Source organism: Penicillium taxi (assembly GCF_028828555.1).
Source record: "Penicillium taxi strain IBT 34144 chromosome Unknown utg000004l_segment0_segment0, whole genome shotgun sequence".
Classification (NCBI taxonomy): Eukaryota; Fungi; Ascomycota; class Eurotiomycetes; order Eurotiales; family Aspergillaceae; genus Penicillium; species Penicillium taxi.
In genome coordinates this window covers 4,666,776-4,686,847 of record NW_026643206.1, presented here as the reverse complement: position 1 = coordinate 4,686,847, position 20,072 = coordinate 4,666,776, and the positions used below count along the sequence as shown (strand labels likewise).

At 46.1% G+C, this 20,072-nt stretch overlaps 9 protein-coding genes across 9 annotated transcripts; 5 read left to right on the top strand and 4 right to left on the bottom strand.

Moving 5' to 3' along the window:
• Positions 1-299: 299 nt before the first annotated feature.
• Positions 300-1,318, top strand: N7495_006616 (NRDE family protein; the record flags this gene model as incomplete). Its single annotated transcript, XM_057209267.1, has 2 exons — positions 300-365; positions 416-1,318. 2 exons carry the CDS (start codon positions 300-302, stop codon positions 1,316-1,318), a joined length of 969 nt encoding a protein of 322 aa, XP_057063041.1.
• Positions 1,319-2,441: 1,123 nt separating this feature from the next.
• N7495_006615 (glutaminase family protein) lies at positions 2,442-4,554 on the top strand (the record flags this gene model as incomplete). Its single annotated transcript, XM_057209266.1, has 2 exons — positions 2,442-2,571; positions 2,630-4,554. The coding sequence occupies 2 exons, from the start codon at positions 2,442-2,444 to the stop codon at positions 4,552-4,554; spliced, it is 2,055 nt and encodes a 684-aa protein (XP_057063040.1).
• Positions 4,555-5,561: 1,007 nt separating this feature from the next.
• On the top strand, positions 5,562-7,176 carry N7495_006614 (FMN-dependent alpha-hydroxy acid dehydrogenase; the record flags this gene model as incomplete). The annotated part of the gene is made up of 4 exons (XM_057209265.1): positions 5,562-5,685; positions 5,739-6,241; positions 6,290-6,959; positions 7,010-7,176. 4 exons carry the CDS (start codon positions 5,562-5,564, stop codon positions 7,174-7,176), a joined length of 1,464 nt encoding a protein of 487 aa, XP_057063039.1.
• A 549-nt stretch (positions 7,177-7,725) lies between these two features.
• N7495_006613 (putative carboxylesterase) lies at positions 7,726-9,484 on the top strand (the record flags this gene model as incomplete). Its single annotated transcript, XM_057209264.1, has 3 exons — positions 7,726-8,095; positions 8,147-8,425; positions 8,490-9,484. 3 exons carry the CDS (start codon positions 7,726-7,728, stop codon positions 9,482-9,484), a joined length of 1,644 nt encoding a protein of 547 aa, XP_057063038.1.
• Positions 9,485-9,575: 91 nt separating this feature from the next.
• On the bottom strand, positions 9,576-11,983 carry N7495_006612 (sterylglucosidase 1; the record flags this gene model as incomplete). Its single annotated transcript, XM_057209263.1, has 4 exons — positions 9,576-10,202; positions 10,253-10,571; positions 10,621-11,552; positions 11,603-11,983. The coding sequence occupies 4 exons, from the start codon at positions 11,981-11,983 to the stop codon at positions 9,576-9,578; spliced, it is 2,259 nt and encodes a 752-aa protein (XP_057063037.1).
• Positions 11,984-12,561: 578 nt separating this feature from the next.
• N7495_006611 (putative short-chain dehydrogenase/reductase family protein) lies at positions 12,562-13,669 on the bottom strand (the record flags this gene model as incomplete). Its single annotated transcript, XM_057209262.1, has 2 exons — positions 12,562-13,427; positions 13,486-13,669. The coding sequence occupies 2 exons, from the start codon at positions 13,667-13,669 to the stop codon at positions 12,562-12,564; spliced, it is 1,050 nt and encodes a 349-aa protein (XP_057063036.1).
• Positions 13,670-14,437: 768 nt separating this feature from the next.
• On the top strand, positions 14,438-15,750 carry N7495_006610 (Gfo/Idh/MocA family protein; the record flags this gene model as incomplete). Its single annotated transcript, XM_057209261.1, has 4 exons — positions 14,438-14,462; positions 14,523-14,543; positions 14,595-15,125; positions 15,191-15,750. The coding sequence occupies 4 exons, from the start codon at positions 14,438-14,440 to the stop codon at positions 15,748-15,750; spliced, it is 1,137 nt and encodes a 378-aa protein (XP_057063035.1).
• Positions 15,751-16,592: 842 nt separating this feature from the next.
• N7495_006609 (uncharacterized protein) lies at positions 16,593-17,675 on the bottom strand (the record flags this gene model as incomplete). Its single annotated transcript, XM_057209260.1, has 2 exons — positions 16,593-17,029; positions 17,075-17,675. The coding sequence occupies 2 exons, from the start codon at positions 17,673-17,675 to the stop codon at positions 16,593-16,595; spliced, it is 1,038 nt and encodes a 345-aa protein (XP_057063034.1).
• A 325-nt stretch (positions 17,676-18,000) lies between these two features.
• On the bottom strand, positions 18,001-19,101 carry N7495_006608 (GTP-binding protein; the record flags this gene model as incomplete). The annotated part of the gene is made up of 1 exon (XM_057209259.1): positions 18,001-19,101. The coding sequence occupies one exon, from the start codon at positions 19,099-19,101 to the stop codon at positions 18,001-18,003; it is 1,101 nt and encodes a 366-aa protein (XP_057063033.1).
• Positions 19,102-20,072: the final 971 nt, after the last annotated feature.

Below are 20,072 nucleotides of genomic sequence, written 5' to 3'. Positions count from 1 at the left end.
TGTGACCCCGGATCAATTAGCGTTTCGTTTGACAACTTGACGTCACGGGACATCAACTACAAAGGAAAGATCTCTTATCGATAAGCCGCTCTTATCGCGCTCGCGCTCAACAATCCATCTTGAACACCAAGTTATTGTCAGCCTAACAATGCCCAGGGTCTTTAATTCTTTCTTTTACGGACCCGCTCTTCTGAAGTTCTGATTCATAAGCAATCTCGACTTGCATCACGTCTTTGTGTCGATCTTAAACACATCCTGTTTACTGTCTCACGCTCTCCAACATTGTCACGAGATTAGCAATGTGCATCGCCTTAATCTCCACCGCTCATCCGGATTACTCACTGATCATCATTGATAATCGAGATGTATGTACTAGTTGTTGAAGATCGCATTAATTCAGACTAATATTTCCTAGGAATTTCTCCATCGACCAACCTCGTTGCCAGACTGGTGGGAGGAGCCATTCGTGCATGTTCTAGGCTCACGGGATCTAGCCCGCTCCACTCAAGGCACCTGGATGGGTGTTACAAGGCAAGGCAAAGTGGCCGTTCTGACGAATTATCGTGAGCCTACGGCCACTGCTGCAGTCGGGGCGTATAGTCGCGGTCGAATCGTGAACAGCTGGCTGACTGCTTCCCCCAACGAGAAGCATTCGACCCACAGCTTCGTGCAGGCAATGGTCAATGGCCCTGAAGCCAAAAGTGTAGGAGGTTTCAGCCTAGTCTGTGGTCGTATCAACGAGCCACTGGCAATTGTGTCCAATCGTTCTTCCAGCATGAATCATATCACCTGGGTGGCCGCCGAAAAGAACCAAACCCTCGGCCTCAGCAATACAAGCGTGGATGACCGTTCTTGGCCCAAAATTATTAATGGAGAAAAGCTTATAGCGGCTGCTATTGATGACCATGTGCAATCGCAAGAAAATGAGGATGTTTTAATCGAATGTCTCCTCCGCGTTCTAAGCACTGATACCCTGCCAAAATACGAAGGTCCTACTCCAATTGATACCGATGCTTTCAGCATAAACTTCCGCAAGAGTATCTTCATTCCTGGCCTCGGAATCCAAGATCATGATGATCGTAAGGTCGAGGAGAGTTCTACAGGACATGGTGAGGGTGAAACTGGCAAGTCACAATTGAATGGGCATCTGGACCAGAATTATTCCAGCGGACCATACGGCACACAGAAGCAAACTATTCTTCTCGCGCAGGCAGATGGTCGCATACGATATTTTGAACGGACGCTCTACGATAATAATGCCAAGGCTATACCAATTGGACAGGGTGACCGAAACTTTGACTTTTATATTGAAAAGTAGCTCTAGTCCCACGCGGTCTTAGGAGGGCTCAAGGGCATACATTGAACTGTCCAGCTTCATGAAGCGTTTTTAGTCTTTTGTCTTTTGAGAGACACACATGCAAGTAAGCTTGTCACTAAACGAACTTATTGAACTCCATTTATTTTCTTTTCTATGATTAAGGAAATTGTAGATTCGACAGATTTGAAGGCCTGAGGATTTACCCCTGGCTCCTCTAAACATGTAGAACTACCTGCCCTTACCTCAATAAATGACTGGGTCGGAAATCAAGATTTCATCAGATTTTAAGTAACTCGCCAGAGAATGACCCAAATCAGGGCAGAATCAGACTACTTAATTAGTTACTTGATTGATCATACTAGGAAGTATGGTCACAAGACTGCTGACTTATTATTGTAGGTATGGGGAGGATGAAAAAAATAACATTCGAAATTTCAGAGTTAGACCCAATATCTAGGCATGAATTATCTACACAGTAAGAATCTAGATTTGGCCCGATGCGATCTGAAGTGATAAGCCTATTTACATCCACCAACATATTCAACCTTCTAGCCAATCTTCCAAGGTTGGATTACATGCAGAATCGGCCATTTGTAGAATCAGTTACAACACTTATCACGCCATAGAAATATTCGTTCTTAGCATTCTTCTCGGCTCTCGAGTCTCGGCTTTCGCTTTCTACCCCTCAGGGGAGGAAATGATCTGAGGCTCATCATACCGCACTAGATGGCGTGCTTGCATCGTCACAAACCTTGACGTGAACAGACCTCTGTTGAATTCACTACTATCAAACACCAAATTACATGTTCTTCCCCACCTTCTAATCAGTTCATGAGCCGACTGATGTGCGTGAACGTTGTTTTCGCGCAAGCTATACTAGAGATGTAGTGATCAGAACCCTGGAATAAACCGAATCTCCCGCAAGCATCGTATGAAAATTGAAATTATATAAAACAGTAGACGGAACGATCCCCGTTTTCAGATCTCGAAGAATGCAAGGCTTCTACAATTTATCTTACATAACCCTGGATTCGAAGCAATTTGTCCTCTCACCCCCTTGATCGGCCTTCACTTGATAGAATCAAGCACTGATCAACACGGTGTATTGTGTCCACGTGCAGCTATGTTTTCAGGCGTCATCAAGGCACTTGCCTTGTTGAGTTCATACCTCACTGTAGGTGGTGATGCTATCACTTATTCTCCTTTGAAGGCTCCGTCATATCCATTGGCTGTGCGCAGCCCATATCTGTCAGGTGTGTTGATACTATGCTTTCCGTGAGGAATGGATCGACTTTGCTAACTGATCGAAAGCATGGATACCAGGAAACTCGGTAGCATCATTTCCAAACACCAATGCGCAGTTTTGGTCCGGCAATAGCCTCATTTGGACTGTGATAGCACGTGTGGATGGCACTACGTACAACCTGTTCGGCGTGGCTAGCCCTAATAGTGGCACAAAATCAGCCACAGTCACTGCGGCCACTTACACATCAACCCATTCGACATTCCAGGTGACTGCTGGATCGCGCTCATTTACTCTGGACTTTTTCTCGCCCGTATCGCCAAAAAACTATCTGCGTCAATCGCTGCCATTTTCCTATCTTACAGTTACTCTAGCTGCTGGCTCTTCGAGTTCTGTGCAAATTTACTCTGATATTGACTCGAGCTGGACTGGCCAAACAAGTGATTCTAGCTGGAGTTATTCCACAAATGGATCGACAGATATTTTTCAGATCGAGACAGTTGGCGCGTCCACCTACTCTCAAAATAGCAACTCACAGGCTCTATGGGGAAGCGCTGTATACGCCTCCCGCCCGTCGGGGAGCAGCAGCCTTTCCACTGGAGCCGGTCCTCGGGTTTCGACGAGAGAGCTCTTCGTCAACAATGGAAAACTGGATGGCAACCATGCAAACTGGGCTTCTGGATCAGTTGTAGCATTTGCCCACGATTTGGGTAAAACTGCTGCTTCCTCGGCAGTTACTTTTGCGATTGGTCATGTCCGCGAAGAATCTATCAACTTTCTGGGGACTACGCAGACTGGGTACTATCGAGCAACTTATGCTGACACAGTTGATGCCGTCTCACACTTCCTCGATGACTATTCGGCCGCCAATACTGAGTCTACAGCTTTCGATAAACTGATTCAGAAAACGGGATTGTCCAGCTACGGGTCAAACTATTCCGATATCCTCGCACTCACTGTGCGACAAGTCTACGGTGCCATCGAAGTGACAGTTCCTCTCGAATCGTTTGACACCAGCAGCACCCGCGCCTTTATCAAGGAGATCTCAAGTGATGGAAACATTAACACCATAGATGTGATCTACGCAGCATTCCCAATCTTTTATGTTCTGAGCCCCAACTATATTAAGCTGCTTCTCGGTCCAGTATTCGAATACCAGGCCAGTGACGCTTACTCCAAGTCATACGCAGTCCATGATTTGGGTGCAAATTATCCAAATGCAACAGGCCACCTCTCCAACGGCGAGTCAATGCCAATTGAAGAGAGCGGTAATCTGATTCTCTTGACCTATGCTTATCAGAAAGCCAGTGGGAACACAGATCTCTCGACAACTTATGCATCCCAACTGAAGCAGTATGCAGAATATCTCTATGAGCATGGTTTATATCCAAGCTCCCAACTATCTCTAAATGATGCTCTGGGTGCACTTGCAAATCAAACCAACCTGGCGGTCAAGGCTGTGGTTGGCCTTGCGAGCTACGATGCATTGTTTGACGAAACAACTTACACCACTACTGCAAAAGAATGGGGTACAAAGATTTGGACAGACCGCCTCGGAACTGACGCTAACGGCACTCACTTCCTGATCCAATACGATACAAACCCTTGGTTCCTTGTCTTCAATCACTATGCGGACAAGTTGTTTGACTTGAATGTCTTCCCCACTGCGGTTTATACAGCCACCACAAAGTTCTACCCCACTGTACGGGAGACCGCAGGTGTTCCACTGGATGGCTCATTAGGCTGGGGCCAAACAAACTGGCAGTCATTCGTAGCGGCGACAGTCACCGGAAATGCCCGGGACATCTTCATCAATGATCTTCACGCCTATATCTCGAATGGACTGAGTACAGCTCCTTTCTCGGATCGATACTGGGTCACTTCCGGTAGCGGGCATACAGCTGGACAATCCTATGATTTCCGTGCTAGACCCGCAGTTGGCAGCCACTTTGCTCTCGCAGGTTTGTCTAGTGCTAACATTTGGTCTTCTTGACTGGATCGTTGAGTTTCAGGGGTATAAACCTGAATACCACTTAGCTTGGACATAATGACGGCTCGTTTACACCTCAGCTATCGGTTAGTTTTTTTCTCATTCGTGACAATATTTCAATACAGCTTTTTTTGTGTGTATATTTCTCTCTGGTAGACGCATACTACCTACCTGGGTAGGTAGAGTCTAGCGCGTAATATCTCAAGTTAGAGACTTTATATTCCAAAAAGCTACTAAATCCTGATGTCAGCTGAAGCGAGCAAGCCATTGTGCAGCCATAATGTTGAAAATAGGTTTATAAGGGAATGCGTGGCGATGTATGGCCAAGCTCATATCAAGTCCGGGGTAAGAAGCGAGCATAAGCCTTCGAAGGCTGTCAGCTGACCCACATAATATATATCATTTGCTTCTACAACTTCCTTGGCTATAACCGATACGCTTCAAAAGTTGACTCATCTTTTCATTCACATCTTATCCATAAAGAGAAGTGAGCCAGCCCTGAAGAAGCCTTTCACAAACCTACCTAGGTATCTAGTTAATTTCTTAACCTCGAGATAAATATACGTGACATAGTATTCAAATACTAACTTAACACCAGAAACTATTGCCATATTTGAAATATGGCAACACAAGTGGCAACTGGTAATCAACTGGAATTGGTGACCTCTTCTCATGGCTATCATTGATCCACGTTGGTCATGTTGGTCGTGGTGGTATTTTGTTCTTTGAACTGTGATACTGCGAGATATCTGTGAAGTTGGGGTGAAAAGTGAGTAGACTGGAAATCTGATAGATACCCGCTACTTATATACTGAAATACTTTGATACGATCAGTTTACTATTCGTAAGCTTTATCATAGCTTTATATTCCTGTAGCTTTTTGATAAGGACGGAAGATTGCCGGCTGCGGAAAGAAGTCCGTTCCCTATTGACATTGGAGTTATTCCGAGGTATCACTCCATCCTAGCATTGACATCTTCTTCAACTATCCCAATCATTTGGAATTTATCATGGTACTTCTATCAGCCCAACAAGTCACGAAACACAACTCACCTGGGGACTGCTGGATTGTGGTCGACAAACAGGTATGGGATGTGACCGACTTCCTCGATGAACATCCTGGCGGCCCCGCAAGTATGACGATTCCAGATTTTGGACCTCAGTATCTATCCTAATCAGTATATCAGTCATCTTGAAGCATGCAGGCCGCGATGCAACTCGGGCATACGCACAAGTCCATGCCTCAAGTGTGCTTACATCAAATCTTCAACCGGACAAGCTGAAGGGTGTTCTCGATGAATCTACAATTGACGCAAACTGGACTAAGCCGCCAATCAAAAGCCCGCAAATGCTCTTGGAAGACAACAAGCCGTATCTGCACACTTTAATCAACACCCACGACTTCGAGGTTGTAGCGTCCAAAACTGCTGACAAGAAGACATGGGCGTTCTACTCGAGTGCAGCCACAGACCTCATCACTCGAGACGCCAATAAGTCATATTTTGATCGCATATGGTTCCGACCGCGTGTACTGCGAAATGTTCGATCTGTCGATACCAGGACTGATATCCTTGGTGGTCACTACAATCTGCCGCTCTTCGTGAGTCCTGCCGCTATGGCCAAACTGATTCATCCTGATGGCGAGTGTGCCATTGCACGGGCGTGTGAGAACAAGGGTATAATGCAAGGAGTATGTGTTATTCCAAAATTGTGTCACTAAATGCTAAAGTTCGCTCAGATTTCCAATAACTCTTCCTACACAATGGAGGAACTGCGAACAGCGGCACCATCAGCAGACTTCTTTTTCCAGCTATATGTCAATCGCGACCGAGAAAAGTCAGCTGCTTTACTTCGTGAATGCTCTGCAAATCCCAATATCAAAGCTATCTTTGTGACGGTAGACGCAGCCTGGCCTGGTAAGCGTGAGGCTGATGAACGCGTCAAAGCCGATGAAACCCTCTCTGTGCCCATGGCCCCATCAAAAGTACAAAATGATAAGAAAGGCGGCGGTCTAGCCCGAGTAATGTCTAGCTTTATCGATCCAGGCCTCACATGGGAAGATCTGAAATGGGTGCGTCAGCACACTCACAAACCAGTGTGTTTGAAGGGCGTTATGTCTGCAGATGATGCCATTATGGCTATGAAAATAGGACTAGATGGAATCCTGCTCAGCAATCACGGCGGCAGAAATCTAGATACGAGCCCACCATCCATCGTCACGCTGCTCGAGATCCATCGGCGATGCCCAGAAGTCTTTGACTCAATGGAAGTGTACGTTGACAGTGGCATTCGTCGTGGAACAGATATCCTCAAAGCTGTGTGTTTGGGTGCAACGGCCGTTGGAATGGGTCGAAGTATGTTGTTCGCTACCAATTATGGACAAGATGGAGTTGAGCATCTGATTGATAGTGAGTTTTTATCCTGTAGAGTCTGTTATACTAAGCTGACCTCAATACAGTTATGCGAGATGAACTGGAGACTGCGATGCGAAATATTGGAATTACCTCTTTAGATGAGGCGTCTCCTGACTTTGTTCACACTGGGGATATAGATCATTTGATCTCTGTTTCAAGCTCTCACCCATACGCTCGAGCTATAGCGAGAGGCCGGCGCTACAAACTGTAGATTATCTCTTAAGGAGTCTACATAGGAAACACTACAGAAACACAGAATTTCTCTTAACTTCTTTGAACCCTGAGTGAGGCATCCATTGATTTATATGACATCCGATACGCAGGAGGATGATTTGACACCTAGGAAGTAAAATATAGATGCGTCTATTTGAGAAACTCTTATGTTCACCAGGGTACTGGTTTTAAATGAAAAAAGCGGAGGTCCACTAGTTATACTGAGTTCGCCAGCAGCAGTCATTTCTCTATAAAAATTTTTAATATTAAGGCCTTGGAAACTTGTGCCTTCATATCATATCTTCTTTACTCCATACGTGATCCTCGGCTCGGCTTTCTTTTCACCCCGCAAACGTTCAACTTACGATCGGCTGTCTATTACTAATTTAAACATTAGTTAATCCTATCTCGGCAATCTTTTATCTGGATCAACACAGCAGCGGACTATAGTCCGAAATAAAAGGTCCCAATCCACTTTACGGATGAAATGCTATAAAGTTCTCCTAGTGAACACACAACATTAACATTGGAATTATCCCTCTACACAATGGAAACTTCTCGGCGACCCTACCTGAAATCACTTGCCCAACGCGGCTTCGTCCAAGGTGTCACAATCTCTGTGCCGGGAGACGACGGCCCTGATCTCTGCCACTACTTCGGCGGCGTCCGCTATGCACTGCCCCCATCACAGCGATGGCGACTTGCCCAGCCATTGCCACCAACATTCACCTACGGCACCCAGGAAATTCCAGGTAAATGTGACGGCGGGGCAGGAGTATGTCCACAGCCAGCGTTCTGGGACATTGCACCCGAGAACGAGAACGAGGATGCATGGACAGAAGACTGCTTTCAATGTAATGTATGGGTGCCGATAGGAGAGGCGCCGCAAGACGGGTGGCCCGTTTTTATATTTATTCGTAAGTTTTCAACTGCCTTCTTATAATTGGATATGTTTTGATTCTTTGCAGATGGCGGTTGGCTTCAATTCGGCTCTCCTAATTCTTTCAACGTTGCTGCGCTGATTGGCGAAACCGACTTTAAGTGCGTGATCGTCATGCCTGCTTATAGGGTGAATCTCTTTGGCTTCTTGTACTCGGCTGAGTTGGAACTGGACGCTGCAGAGGCAGGGGAAACAGTTGGGAATCATGGCTTCTGGGACCAGAGACTTGCAATGGAGTGGACGAAGGAGAATATTCACTTGTTTAGTGGCAATGGAAGCAACATTACCATCGCTGGTTACTCTGCAGGTAAGATATATCTGCAATGATCGGATAACGCGTGGCTACAGATTTCTTAACACTATCAATTCAGGTGCAAATTCAGTTTTCCATCAATTGGCCTATGATCTACGCCAGCCAGATGACCAGTCAATTATCCGACAAGCATGCATCTGGTCCAATTCCCCAGCAGTGCAACCAAAGTATCCAAAAGAAACCCAACTCCAATTCAACGAGCTACTGGCGGCACTGAGCATTTCGCCGAATCTACCCGCAGCTGAAAAGCTGTCTCTTCTCCGTTCTATCCCAGCAAAAAAGTTGATAGACGTAACCAAAACACTGGAAATGCACCAATTCCGCCCAACATCAGACACAGGCTTCGTTAGCGCAACCTTATTTGATGCCCTAGACAATGGAGATTTTGCCCGTAAATTACTGGAGCGGAATATCCGGTTGATTCTGGGCGAGTGTTGCGACGAGCATTTCGTCTATAGCGTGTGGTACCCTCCAAAGGCCGATACCCTACCTGCCCTTCGCAAGCGTCTTATTGCAGACTATCCAGAACGCTTCGTCGATGCACTTCTGACGCTGCATTATCCGGATGGAAAGCTACCATCCGACTGCAGAGATTGGGTATCGGATGCATGGGGGAAGATATATGCCGACATGCAAGTCCACGAAATGCAACGCGGGTTCATTTACGCCCTGACTTCTAATACGGGCGGGGTGGATGCTTCACGGCTGCTACATCGATATCGGGTTGAGTTTCGCGCGAAGTGTGTGGATAAGTCCTTTCCGCCGGAGTGGGGGGTTACTCACTCGTCTGACTATCCGTTGTGGTTTTGGGGTAATGGGGATGTGTTGAGCTCGGATGAGAAGAAGATTGCTCTGGAGGCTTTCGTCGGTCCGCTGAGTCGCTTCGTTCAGGGGGTTGCAGCTGGCGCTGATGAATTTGGCTGGAACACGAGTGGTTGGAAGGGTATGCGAACCTTGAAATCTGATGGGGTTGTAGAGACTAGAGAAGACCCGACATGGGAACAGGGCGTGAGAGTTTGGAAAGGACTGAGAAAGGTTGATGCAGCTACGTAGAAGACTGTGCACTAGAACAATTTCGCAATCTTATGGATAAAGTGATACTGCTAGATTCTGAAACGCCAAATCCAAATAGCCTAGTAAATCTTCACATAATCGTGCATTGGCCTCGCTGGCATAGCTCGAGGTATGACAAATCTCCAGTTAAGTTGGAATAATCGCCTGCTTTGCGCTTGACTCCTTCGATCTTGATTTGCTGCTCTCCTTCAGCGTGCCACCATCTCAACCGCTGAACCCGGATGGTCTGAATATCGTAAAACTCAATCTCCCACTTCCCGCCACTGACTGAGACAGCAGTGTCCTCGGCCGGGAAATGGAATTCAGGGAGGTAGATCTCAGTCGGTGCATCTGTCCGTGTGGCTGATGGAGCGGTCAGCGACATGCTGAAGATGCAGCTCTTGAGATCAAACACATGGTTTTCTAAGGTGCTGTGAACGTATATTGGGCTTGGACGAAGATATGCCTCTGCCGCACGATATCCCTTAAATGCCCGTTCCGCCTTTGATTGAACGCTGGAGATGGAGGGTGCTGCGAGAGCACCTTTGAGATTGTGTGGCTCAACTCCTGGCTCGTCTGCACTATTGTGGCTATCAGAGTACGCTGGAGAGGTGGGGTCTAATGAAACGCCAGCGCTAGATATCGGGAGTTCCGAATCGTCAGAAGAAAAGATTGACAAATCCTCTCCATTCCACTGATCTCCCCACTCATGATTGTTCTGGGCATTGTTAGCCTGGATTTAGTTTCTAGGGAGAGTGGAATATATACCTCTGTCTCATACACCCACAAAGTGAATCCATTAGAAGTGCTGCCCTCAAGGGCGAAATGATTAGCGTCCATGGCACTGATCTGACTGCTGTAATCACCGGTCTTGTATGCATGCTTGTCATCCATATCATAAGGAATTCCGATTTCGGTGAAAACCAGGGGGTGGTTGCCCATGTAATTGAAACTCTCATCACGGAGAAATTTGAGCTGATCACGCAAACAGTTTCGAATCGCCGTTTCGCCGAATTTTACTGCAAACGCCGGCGCTAAGTATTTGCCCCGAAGAACACCGATGACATCTACATTATACAAACGGTTCCTGTCATCGTTAGCGGTGGGTGGAACTGGTTTCTTGAAGCAGTACTCACCAATGTTTCGTCAAAAGCGTGAGACCATCATAATAATGAGCTGCATGAACCATATTTGGATCATCATCGATGGTTCCTTTCAGATCAGGCGGGATTTCCATCACAGGGGGTTGGCATAGTAGAATGGCTTCCGGCCACGAGCTGCGAATAGCATCCCGATACGCCCTGTAGTGTTGCATGAAGTAAGTATTCGTGAATACCTCATAGTTTAATGGATCCCCTGTGCTTGGTACTTTCGAGAAGTAGTCCTTCTGTAGCAGTGTATCGGTTTCTGGATCCCATACACCATGCTGGGCCCAGATACATTCTCCAAGCTTCCAGCTAGGGTCTCTTTGCCAGCCATATTTGCTGTCATCATAATCGGCTGGCAGCCAGGCTAATTCTCCTTCTGGATCCACAAGCTCTCTGCCCGTTTGGGTTGGGCCAAAATTGCCAAAGGCCCAAGTTGTTTGTTCACAAGCTCTTCCAGATCCAGTTAATATTGCTTGAAACGCCGTTGGGGATGTTCCAAGCTTCAGCTGCTGGTCCGCTGGGACCACTGAAATATCCTGGAATCCAATCAAGCCACGATGTGGCTCGTTCATGGTTTCCCAGCCAATGATCACATCATGTTCCAGATCCCCAGCTTCGTGAATCTTCTGCGCCAGATGTTTACAAGATTCGATGAAATGACTCTGAAGGTAGTCTTGGATGTTCACACCGTCGATTATGGCCTTTGGCGCAAAGTCTCGTCCAGCCCAGAAGAGCGTGAAGATGGTCTGGCAGGCAAGTCGGGTGTAGTTTGTGCTCCAAATCATTTTAGGATACTCAGCCGGGATATCATATGTATTGTGAACAAAGGCAGCTCCAGTCTTCTTGAAACTTTGAGGATTCAGCCCCGCTGCATACAGCGTCCACAAGGGAGCACCTGATCCCCCTGAGAACCGGGACCACTTATCGATAGTCAGTATTTCTCTCGCCAGGTGAATCGTATAGAACTTACGACATCCTGATGCGGGTCCATGAAAACATAAAACTCATATTGCTTCGCGATACGAAGGACTTCGATAGTGAAGGCAATCCATTCATCGTCATAGATCCCAGGCCCAGAATGCTCGATGGCTTCCCATGTAAAGATGTATCTGATAGTATTGTATCCCAGCTTTCTCAACCGTTTGAAGTGTGTATGCGAGTCCTCAATAGAGAATGGCCGTCCAACAAAGGAGACGTCGTCCCCCTCGAAGAACTTGTCTCCAAAGTGAGATGGGATATCCGGAGTCCTGGGATACTTGGCATCGGCAGCCACGTTGATGCCCCTCAAAATGATCTCCCGATCGTGGGGATCTCTAAAGGACTTGCCATCGACGCGGAGCCGCAGCACCATCTTGGTGATTCTCGGATATCGTGGAATAGAAGGTTTGGTGATCACAAGGCGCAGGAGAATGAAGATGACAAATATAACATCTAAGCTGGGCAAGCCTTTGTGAAATAATTCCTATTTATGTTAATCAAAGTCGATCAATTCAGTCTCCAGATTACACTGATCATGCGGGGCATTGCGGTCGGACCCAGCTGGAAGACACCCATAAAATATATCAAACGACTGACCTTTTGAGTGAGTTCAAATTATCCCAAGTTTGAAAAGGATAAGGGGCCGACAATGAGTGTTAATAGGGTACAATAGCTACTTCGGTAGATGGTGATTGCATACAAGTGTGGAGGTGAAGGTGCCGAGTGGAGAGCTTGGAACGATAAGAGTACGATAAGGCATCATCACAACTCTACCGCTCATGTATACTGCCGCTCTCATTTGGTTGAAACTTCCAAAGATAAAATAGACACTAGATATAGTAAAGTATTTAAACAGATAGATCCATCGACAGGACCTCGGGATGACGCATGTATAAAATCATGGCAAAATATTTCACAGACAGATAACATAAATAACTATACATATCGACCTTAGCTTCGTTCGGCAATTTGATCCTCTGTCCATTCCCAGAGCTTCTTGGCTATATCATGTCTTCGAACAAAGGCTGTACCCTTACTGCGATTCCCAACGGGTGTATAGTAAGCACCATTAGACAGGTTGTCCAATGGTGCGGTAGCAGCCCATAGGGAATTGAGAGCGCCACTGGCTACATTTCGGAAGAAAATAGACTCCACAACTGACAGAGTATGCTGCACGTAAGAGCTGGTATATTTGACATGATCGTAGAGAGGAGTTTTGACCACGCCCGGGTGCACAGCGACAGACATGATCTCTGGATACCGACGGGACAACTCAGCAGCGAACAATATATTCGCACCTTTCGAGGCGCCATAGCGGGTCCAAGTACTAGCCTCTAACAACGAGGATGTAGACGTCATTTCTTCAAATGAGGTTGGACAGACAACATGGCCCACGGAAGATAAAGTCACAACGCGGACGTCAGGGGTAGATCCACTCTCTCGCGCACTCATAACAGTGTGCTGCAGCGTAGGAAGAAGCAATTTGGTCATCAGGAAGTGGCCGACATGGTTGGTACCGAGCTGGATCTCAAATCCATCTTCAGTCTTTGTGGCCGGATTGCCCATTGTCCCTGCATTGAGGATCAAGAGGTCTAATCGGTTAGTATCAGCTTGGAACTGTTCCGCAGCTGCCCGGATGGATTTAAAAGATGAAAGATCCAACGGCAAGTATCGAATGTCAATTGGAGTAGATAATTTGGCCCGAATCGATTCTATTGCCTCTTTTGCCTTGCTTTCTGTGCGCGCAGCCAGGTAGATGCAAGCAGGCTCATGCTTGGCTAGCTGGAGGATAGTTTCCTTGCCTATGCCGGCATTTCCTGTATGAATGGTTTAACCAAAGCCAAGCTATTGCGAGAAAGATAATGATAGACGTACCGCCTGTGACAAGAATGACCTTTCCTTTCAGACTTCCAATGTCGCGCTCTGGCTTGAAATATGATCCTGCTAAGCCGACGGTGGCCTCATTCAGAGTTGGGCCAATGCTTAAAAATGACTCTATGGGATGTCTCAGCGCGTGGGTTACGAACCCAGTCGTGGCGAACGCATCCTTCAAATCCATTGCTTCGATGAAAGGAAGAGATCAAATAGACCTCGGTGGGTTCTTATCCTCCGATAACGAATCGGCTCAACTTGCACCGGAACTCTAAACAAAGATGTATGCACGTGACTATGAAGAGAAAATATATTCCAAGGCTATTTTATTAAAAGTATTTGCTCGTCTTCTATGTCTATATCTGTGAAGGAAAATGATATCCGACAGCTGAACATAAATTTGGAGGCGTTCAAATTACGGATGGATGTTCTTGGTAACCTTGGAATCTATCTTCGTAGTACACACACAAATTTGTTTATTTAATCTTGACTCTACTAGGTTTTTGATGGTTAAACACTTGGAATAATTTTTTAAATTCTCTGTGATGTACCAAGTAACGTATCTCCAGATCTTTCAAGGTTTTCACCGATTTAATCCTAGAAAGTGTCAATCGGAGGATCTATGAAATAGAAAGCCGAAGAAAGCAGCTTCAATCTGGCATTGGATATTTTACATGGAAAACAGGGCGTTCAGTAGAACAGAAGGATTAGAATTATTCGAGCAAAAAGGAAGGCAAAGCTGGTATTTCGGTTCTGACTGATTTAACACACGTTGTGAAAAAAGGGAAATATCAATATTGACCGCCATAAATAATACCTTATGACGTTGCCAGGTTCCCCCACTCGGCGCATCTCCGAATAACGGCAATTGATTCCCCCACCTCGAAACAACCGAAGAACATAAATACCATCTCTGAGTATTCAAACTTTGGAACCATCATACGCAATTTAAATCATGGCGCTTCGATGGGGTATCATGGGTGAGACTATGATATATCTAATCAATTCATCTGAATAATGCAGCTAATACACTTCTATAGCCACTGGCGGCATCGCGAACAGTACCATCCCCCTCGCACTAGACGGTTTGATATGAACTAAAAATATTCCAGGGTTCGTTCACGATCTGCTCAAAGATCCTAAAGCTCGCGATGCCTCTGATGTCGAACATCAAGTCGTAGCTGTTGCCTCATCCTCATCTGTAGACAAGGCCAAGCAGTTCATCTCGACCGTCGGCATCACCAACTCCTGCGCTGCATACGCCTCTTACGAGGAGCTTGTCACGGATTCAAACGTAGATGTCATCTATGTTGCTACTCCTCATTCCCACCACTACCAAAATGTAAGGCTGGCACTGGAAGCGGGCAAGAATGTCCTGTGCGAGAAGGCTTTCACCGTAAATGCAGCTCAGACCAAGCTCCTGATTGAGCTTGCTCTCAAGAAGAAGGTTTTCCTCATGGAAGCCGTCTGGACTCGTTATTTCCCTTTAAGTATACAAATTCGCGAGTCCATCCAGAAGGGCGAGATCGGTGAGGTTCTCCGTGTCACGGCTGATACGAGCTTTGGTGAGGATGTTGAGAAAACTTGGGGCACTGAGCATCGAATGGTGAACCCAAAGCTGGCTGGTGGCTCTCTTCTTGACTGTGAGTATTTTATTCTACGAGATTTGCCACATCGTACTGACCTATTTTTCTTCTCTTGGTTACAGTGGGCATTTACTCTCTAACCTGGGTCTTCCAGACTCTATACCACACCTTGCCCCTAGAGCAGAGAAAGGCACCTACGGTTTTATCGCAGATGACGCCATATCATCTCACAGGTGTAGATGAGTCCACCACCATCTTGCTAAGCTTCCCAAACAGTACACCTGGAAATGGCATACGCCGATCGCAAGGTGTGGCTATGACCAACATTCGCGTTTCAGGTGATCCGGATGACAAGGGTGAAATTCCCCAGATTCGCATCCAGGGTACCAAGGGTGAAATTCAAGTGTTTGGGTTTCCATTCCGTCCGACAAAGTATCGTGTTATCCTCAAGGGACAGGGCGAAGTGCGCCAATTTGAGCAACCGTTCCCGGATGATGGCCATGGCATGTACTGGGAGGCTGATGAGGTCTTCAGATGCCTGAGAGATGGAAAGGTGGAGAGTGAGGGTCTGCCTTGGGAAGAAAGCCTTGTCATTATGGAGGTAATGGATGAAGTGAGACGGCAGGGCGGATTGGAGTATCCTCAGGAAATTGAGTCGACCGAGTATCCACTGCAACTTTAGAGTTGATACAAGCAGCAACCTCACTGAGTAGGACTGAACAATCATGTGCACTGAGTGTCACATGATACTCATTGACCAAAGTTTGAGCTACATACCTTGATCAAATACAATACGTTAGCCTCCCTTCGTAGGCCGTTTACAATTATCTCGTTAATTAATGCCGGATCTCACTAAATTGGTCATTCATTTCTAGGAGCCTCACTCCCGTTGAGGGACAATTTTACTAAGCATTTTGCTTGATTGGTCCATCTATCTATTAATTCTTGTAAATAAATGTTTATTTAAACGGTATTAAATAGTTAGTACATAAGCAGCCTATTTATGGATCCAACTACCTACCAGTCTTCCGTGAATTTGATTAAGCAATGTAGAATTGATTCGATCTCAACTCTTCTAATTATACGTGAAATACTCTGTCAAAACCAAAATCTAAAATCTATACCGTTCTTACAAAACTTAATAGCGTAGTTTAGTACTAACCTGTTTGGATATGGAGCAGCTATAACTAACATAAAATAACCTCCGGCGATTCACATGGTGCCATGATGAAGATGGTACACAAGTCAATTGAACCTAGATAATATTGACTAACTCGTGCTTTAAAGCGTCACATTTATGGACTTTGCTATTATAATGGGTTGTTTTAGCGACAGGCCGCTGAAAAGATGCGGAGATCAATAGAAAAACAAGAACAAATGGGTATCGGTAGACGCTAGAAATGCATTTGGAAGGGAAACAAAACAAAATACCAGCAGGAGTAGCGGGCAAGGGAGGGGGCAAAATGCCGGGACCAAAAAAGAGGGAATTCTAGGACCTCTAGTAGTTGACGAGGTCCTCGTCACTCATAAAGTGGTGAAATCTTTGGAGCAACTCTGCTTCCATTCGTTCTCCACCCATTGGGCCGGACAAAATTTCGCCGACGATATCCGACCCTTGGGGGGGGGGGGGGGGGGGAAGTCAGTCTCCCACACAGGCACGCCTGCACCCGCCTTCATGTGGGCGAGGACCGCCTGTCTAAAGTGCCAACGAAGTAAGCCATCTGCTACTCGGTCGGGGTCACTAGGTACTCTGCAGGCCGGATCGAGGATATTCCCATCAACTTCCTCACGGTCGCCTTTGAAGTCGATTACTCGATAATTATCATCAGGGTTGACTATGATAATGAACTTATCAAAGAGTTTATGAACGTCTCCTTTAAGAAGGAGCCCATTCTGGATGGAATTCATATCCGCGCGATGATTATTAGTATTGGTAGTGGTGATGAACCATGAGAAATCCCCTGCACTCTATTGCGCTGATCGCTCCAAGGGGAACACGTGGGAACCTTCAAATATGTCCCACTCCTCGCTGTCACCAGGATCACCGACCATTGGGTTTACCTTGAGGGAAATCATGCATTTGCCGTCTCTGATTCGTAACCCGACTTGGAAAGCTTCTTCTATTGGAGTATTGTTTCTTGAAGGTAGGCGTCTGAAAGAAACTTCACGTGTAAGGAGGACTTCGCCTGATGTGGGAAAAACACTGTATGTTCCATGGTCAAGAATTTGACGAGTCGGATGGAGCTGAGCTCCGGTGGTTGCTTCAAAGACAGTAGGGGCTGTCTTCTCTAGTATGATATCGAGCATATCGAAAAATACTTTCTTGATAATTGATCCACGTTGGTCGAAAGCACCCAGATTCTCACCAGTGATTCCATGGAGAATTATCACGTTCCGCATGATGACGAAACTCCCAACAGCGCTGAGTTGTGATTTTGTGCGACTAGAGAGAGGTTGAGACCGGGAACAACTAATGTGAACTTGAAGCGGATGGCCACAATACTGAATAATGATGTATTCTGTACGCAGGATGTATTTTGTATGCAGATGGGGATGAGGAGCGAAGTTACGTGAGCATGAATTGATCATAGCAGGGACTGATCCCATATGGGAATTGCGTATGTCTACTGAGTGCTTGATAGGTACCCTGAGTAATCAGTGAGCGAATAGTGAGCAGCTATCTGTGTCATGTGCACACCCGACTCGTTTTACGAGTCGGGTGTGCACATGACACAGATAATCATGATCACTAAGTGCTCATATATCACGTGGCGGTAATAAGCAGCTCCGTGAGCTTGAGCCCAGGCTGAAATTTACTCAGTGCGCCTGACCCTGGGTACGTAAAGCTATCTATATTTGATCTAGTTGAAACGTCCCAAAATCTATCATTTATAAAGAGCTGGACATGTGTTTCAGCACCATTATACAGCTGTTAAACCAAGCGCTCCACGGTCAAGCTGACCTCGCTTGCGTCACTTGCTTTAAGCAAGCCACCTTGAATCTTCTTCGTCCACTTAGCAGACTCATACCGGGCTAGGATGAATGTTATGCGAGCAAAGACGTGTTCATCGGCAGATTCAGCAACAACTTTTGATGGCGTACAAGTCCATCGCCCAAAAGCCCAGTTGAGGATATAGTACTGGGGCCCTGAGTCATCTCCTTGCTGTCTAGATGAGGGTTCGTCTGAGGTTTCAATGGGTGGAGTCTGAGATGAAGAGCGGATAATTCCCTTGATGCGATAAGCCTCGTCTTTGGGTGCGGAAGAAAGCAGCTGTTCCAAAGCCGACACGTCGATAGTCTTGTGTGGGGTAGATGACTTCAAGACAACAGATAAAACCTCCACCTCAGATTGATGATCGTGCTTGTGCTCGTGGTCGTGATCATGGCTATTTTCAGCTACCGATGCATCAACATTCTCTTTGGTGAACAAAGCACCGTCAATGCCCAGCAAAACATCCTTATCAACGAAGCCCTTATTCGACTTGACGTAGGGCGTCTCAAGGCCCAAGTCACCCACACGGTCTAGACATACATCGAACCGCTGTTCTGACACAAGCTCCCATTTGTTAAAAATGATGAGATCTGTGTATTTAGCCTGCAATTTGGCCGTGTATGAAGTGTCTTCATATCCCTCCCAGTTTTCCACGTCGATGACACTAATGACTCCATCCAGCACATAGGCGCCGCCCTTCTCACGCGCTAGACGGTTGACTTCCATTGCAAGTGTGGCAGGGAATGCGCTTCCACTGGTCTCGATCACGATTCGGTCTGGGTGGACCTCTTCACGTAGCTGATCAAGAGCATCACTCAGCTGCCCTACGAGATTGCAGCAGATACAGCCGTTTAGCATCTCGCGGACACCAGAAATTGATTTCGTAGAGGCTAGTTGAGAATCGACTGCGACATCGCCGAATTCATTTTTAAGAAGAGCCAGGCGATAGGTTTGCGGTAGTTGCGGGATGAGGTTTAGTAATAGAGTCGTCTTGCCAGAACCGAGGAATCCGGTGAAAATAGTCACTGGTATGGGCGCCATAATTTCAAGCTCTTGATTGAACGAGAGAGAAATACCAAAAAATCGAATCTGCAATCAATATTTCTTTTCTACACCGAGGCTTTCGTCAGGCCATATCCCCGCCTTACTGCCTTGTTCTCACCGGATTCACCGCCTACCTATAAATGCAAGCATTAGTCATCGAGGGCATATTTATATAGTTAACTAGGAGATCATCATTTGTGTTTTTGAAAACACGGCATCAATGAAGAATGATGACTTTATACTTTATTTGACATCAGACCATGGCGTATCAATACTAGATATCAGCGACTTGGATAGACATGTACGAGGTGAAATTGCCAGAAAAGGACACTGCTGGCGCTATCTAAATACCTAGGTAGTTACTCATAGCCAGTTGGTTACTTCAGATCGACCCACTAACCCCGCATTGTCTACTCCACTCTGGTGATATCTTCATCAAGAATGTGCTAGGCACCAGCCAGTATTAGGCAGCAAAGGACTTTGAGATATATATCAAGAATTTTCTACTGCTACCCAGCGTTGTTGAATTAGAAATTGTGTGAATTGAGTATCGATTAGTAATTTACCAGGAGAAGGGCTATTATTAGTAGATGATCAATTTTAATTTCATTATGTTTTTTTACCTACATAGTAGATAGCTGAAGGCCACTGATATAGTTCACTGATTTAACCAGCTATATAGTAGATCCTTGTTGCACCTCCGTGAGTGGCACCTTCTATAGGTAGCCGTTCATTCTCAGGAACACGACAGCCAGTAAGGAGAACGTTTATTTTTTCGGCAAGGATTGTAGCAGTGCTTCATGTTCATTGGCGAATGAACTGCAGAGTCTGGCATGCTTAGGATAGGGACGACAATTCTTGCATGAAGTAGCTGAAAGTGTTGAATACCGAGTAAGTTTTGTAACAATTCAGAAAATGGTAAGACAATGAATTCCTATGAGTTATCATCAAAGAATGATCTCTTGAAT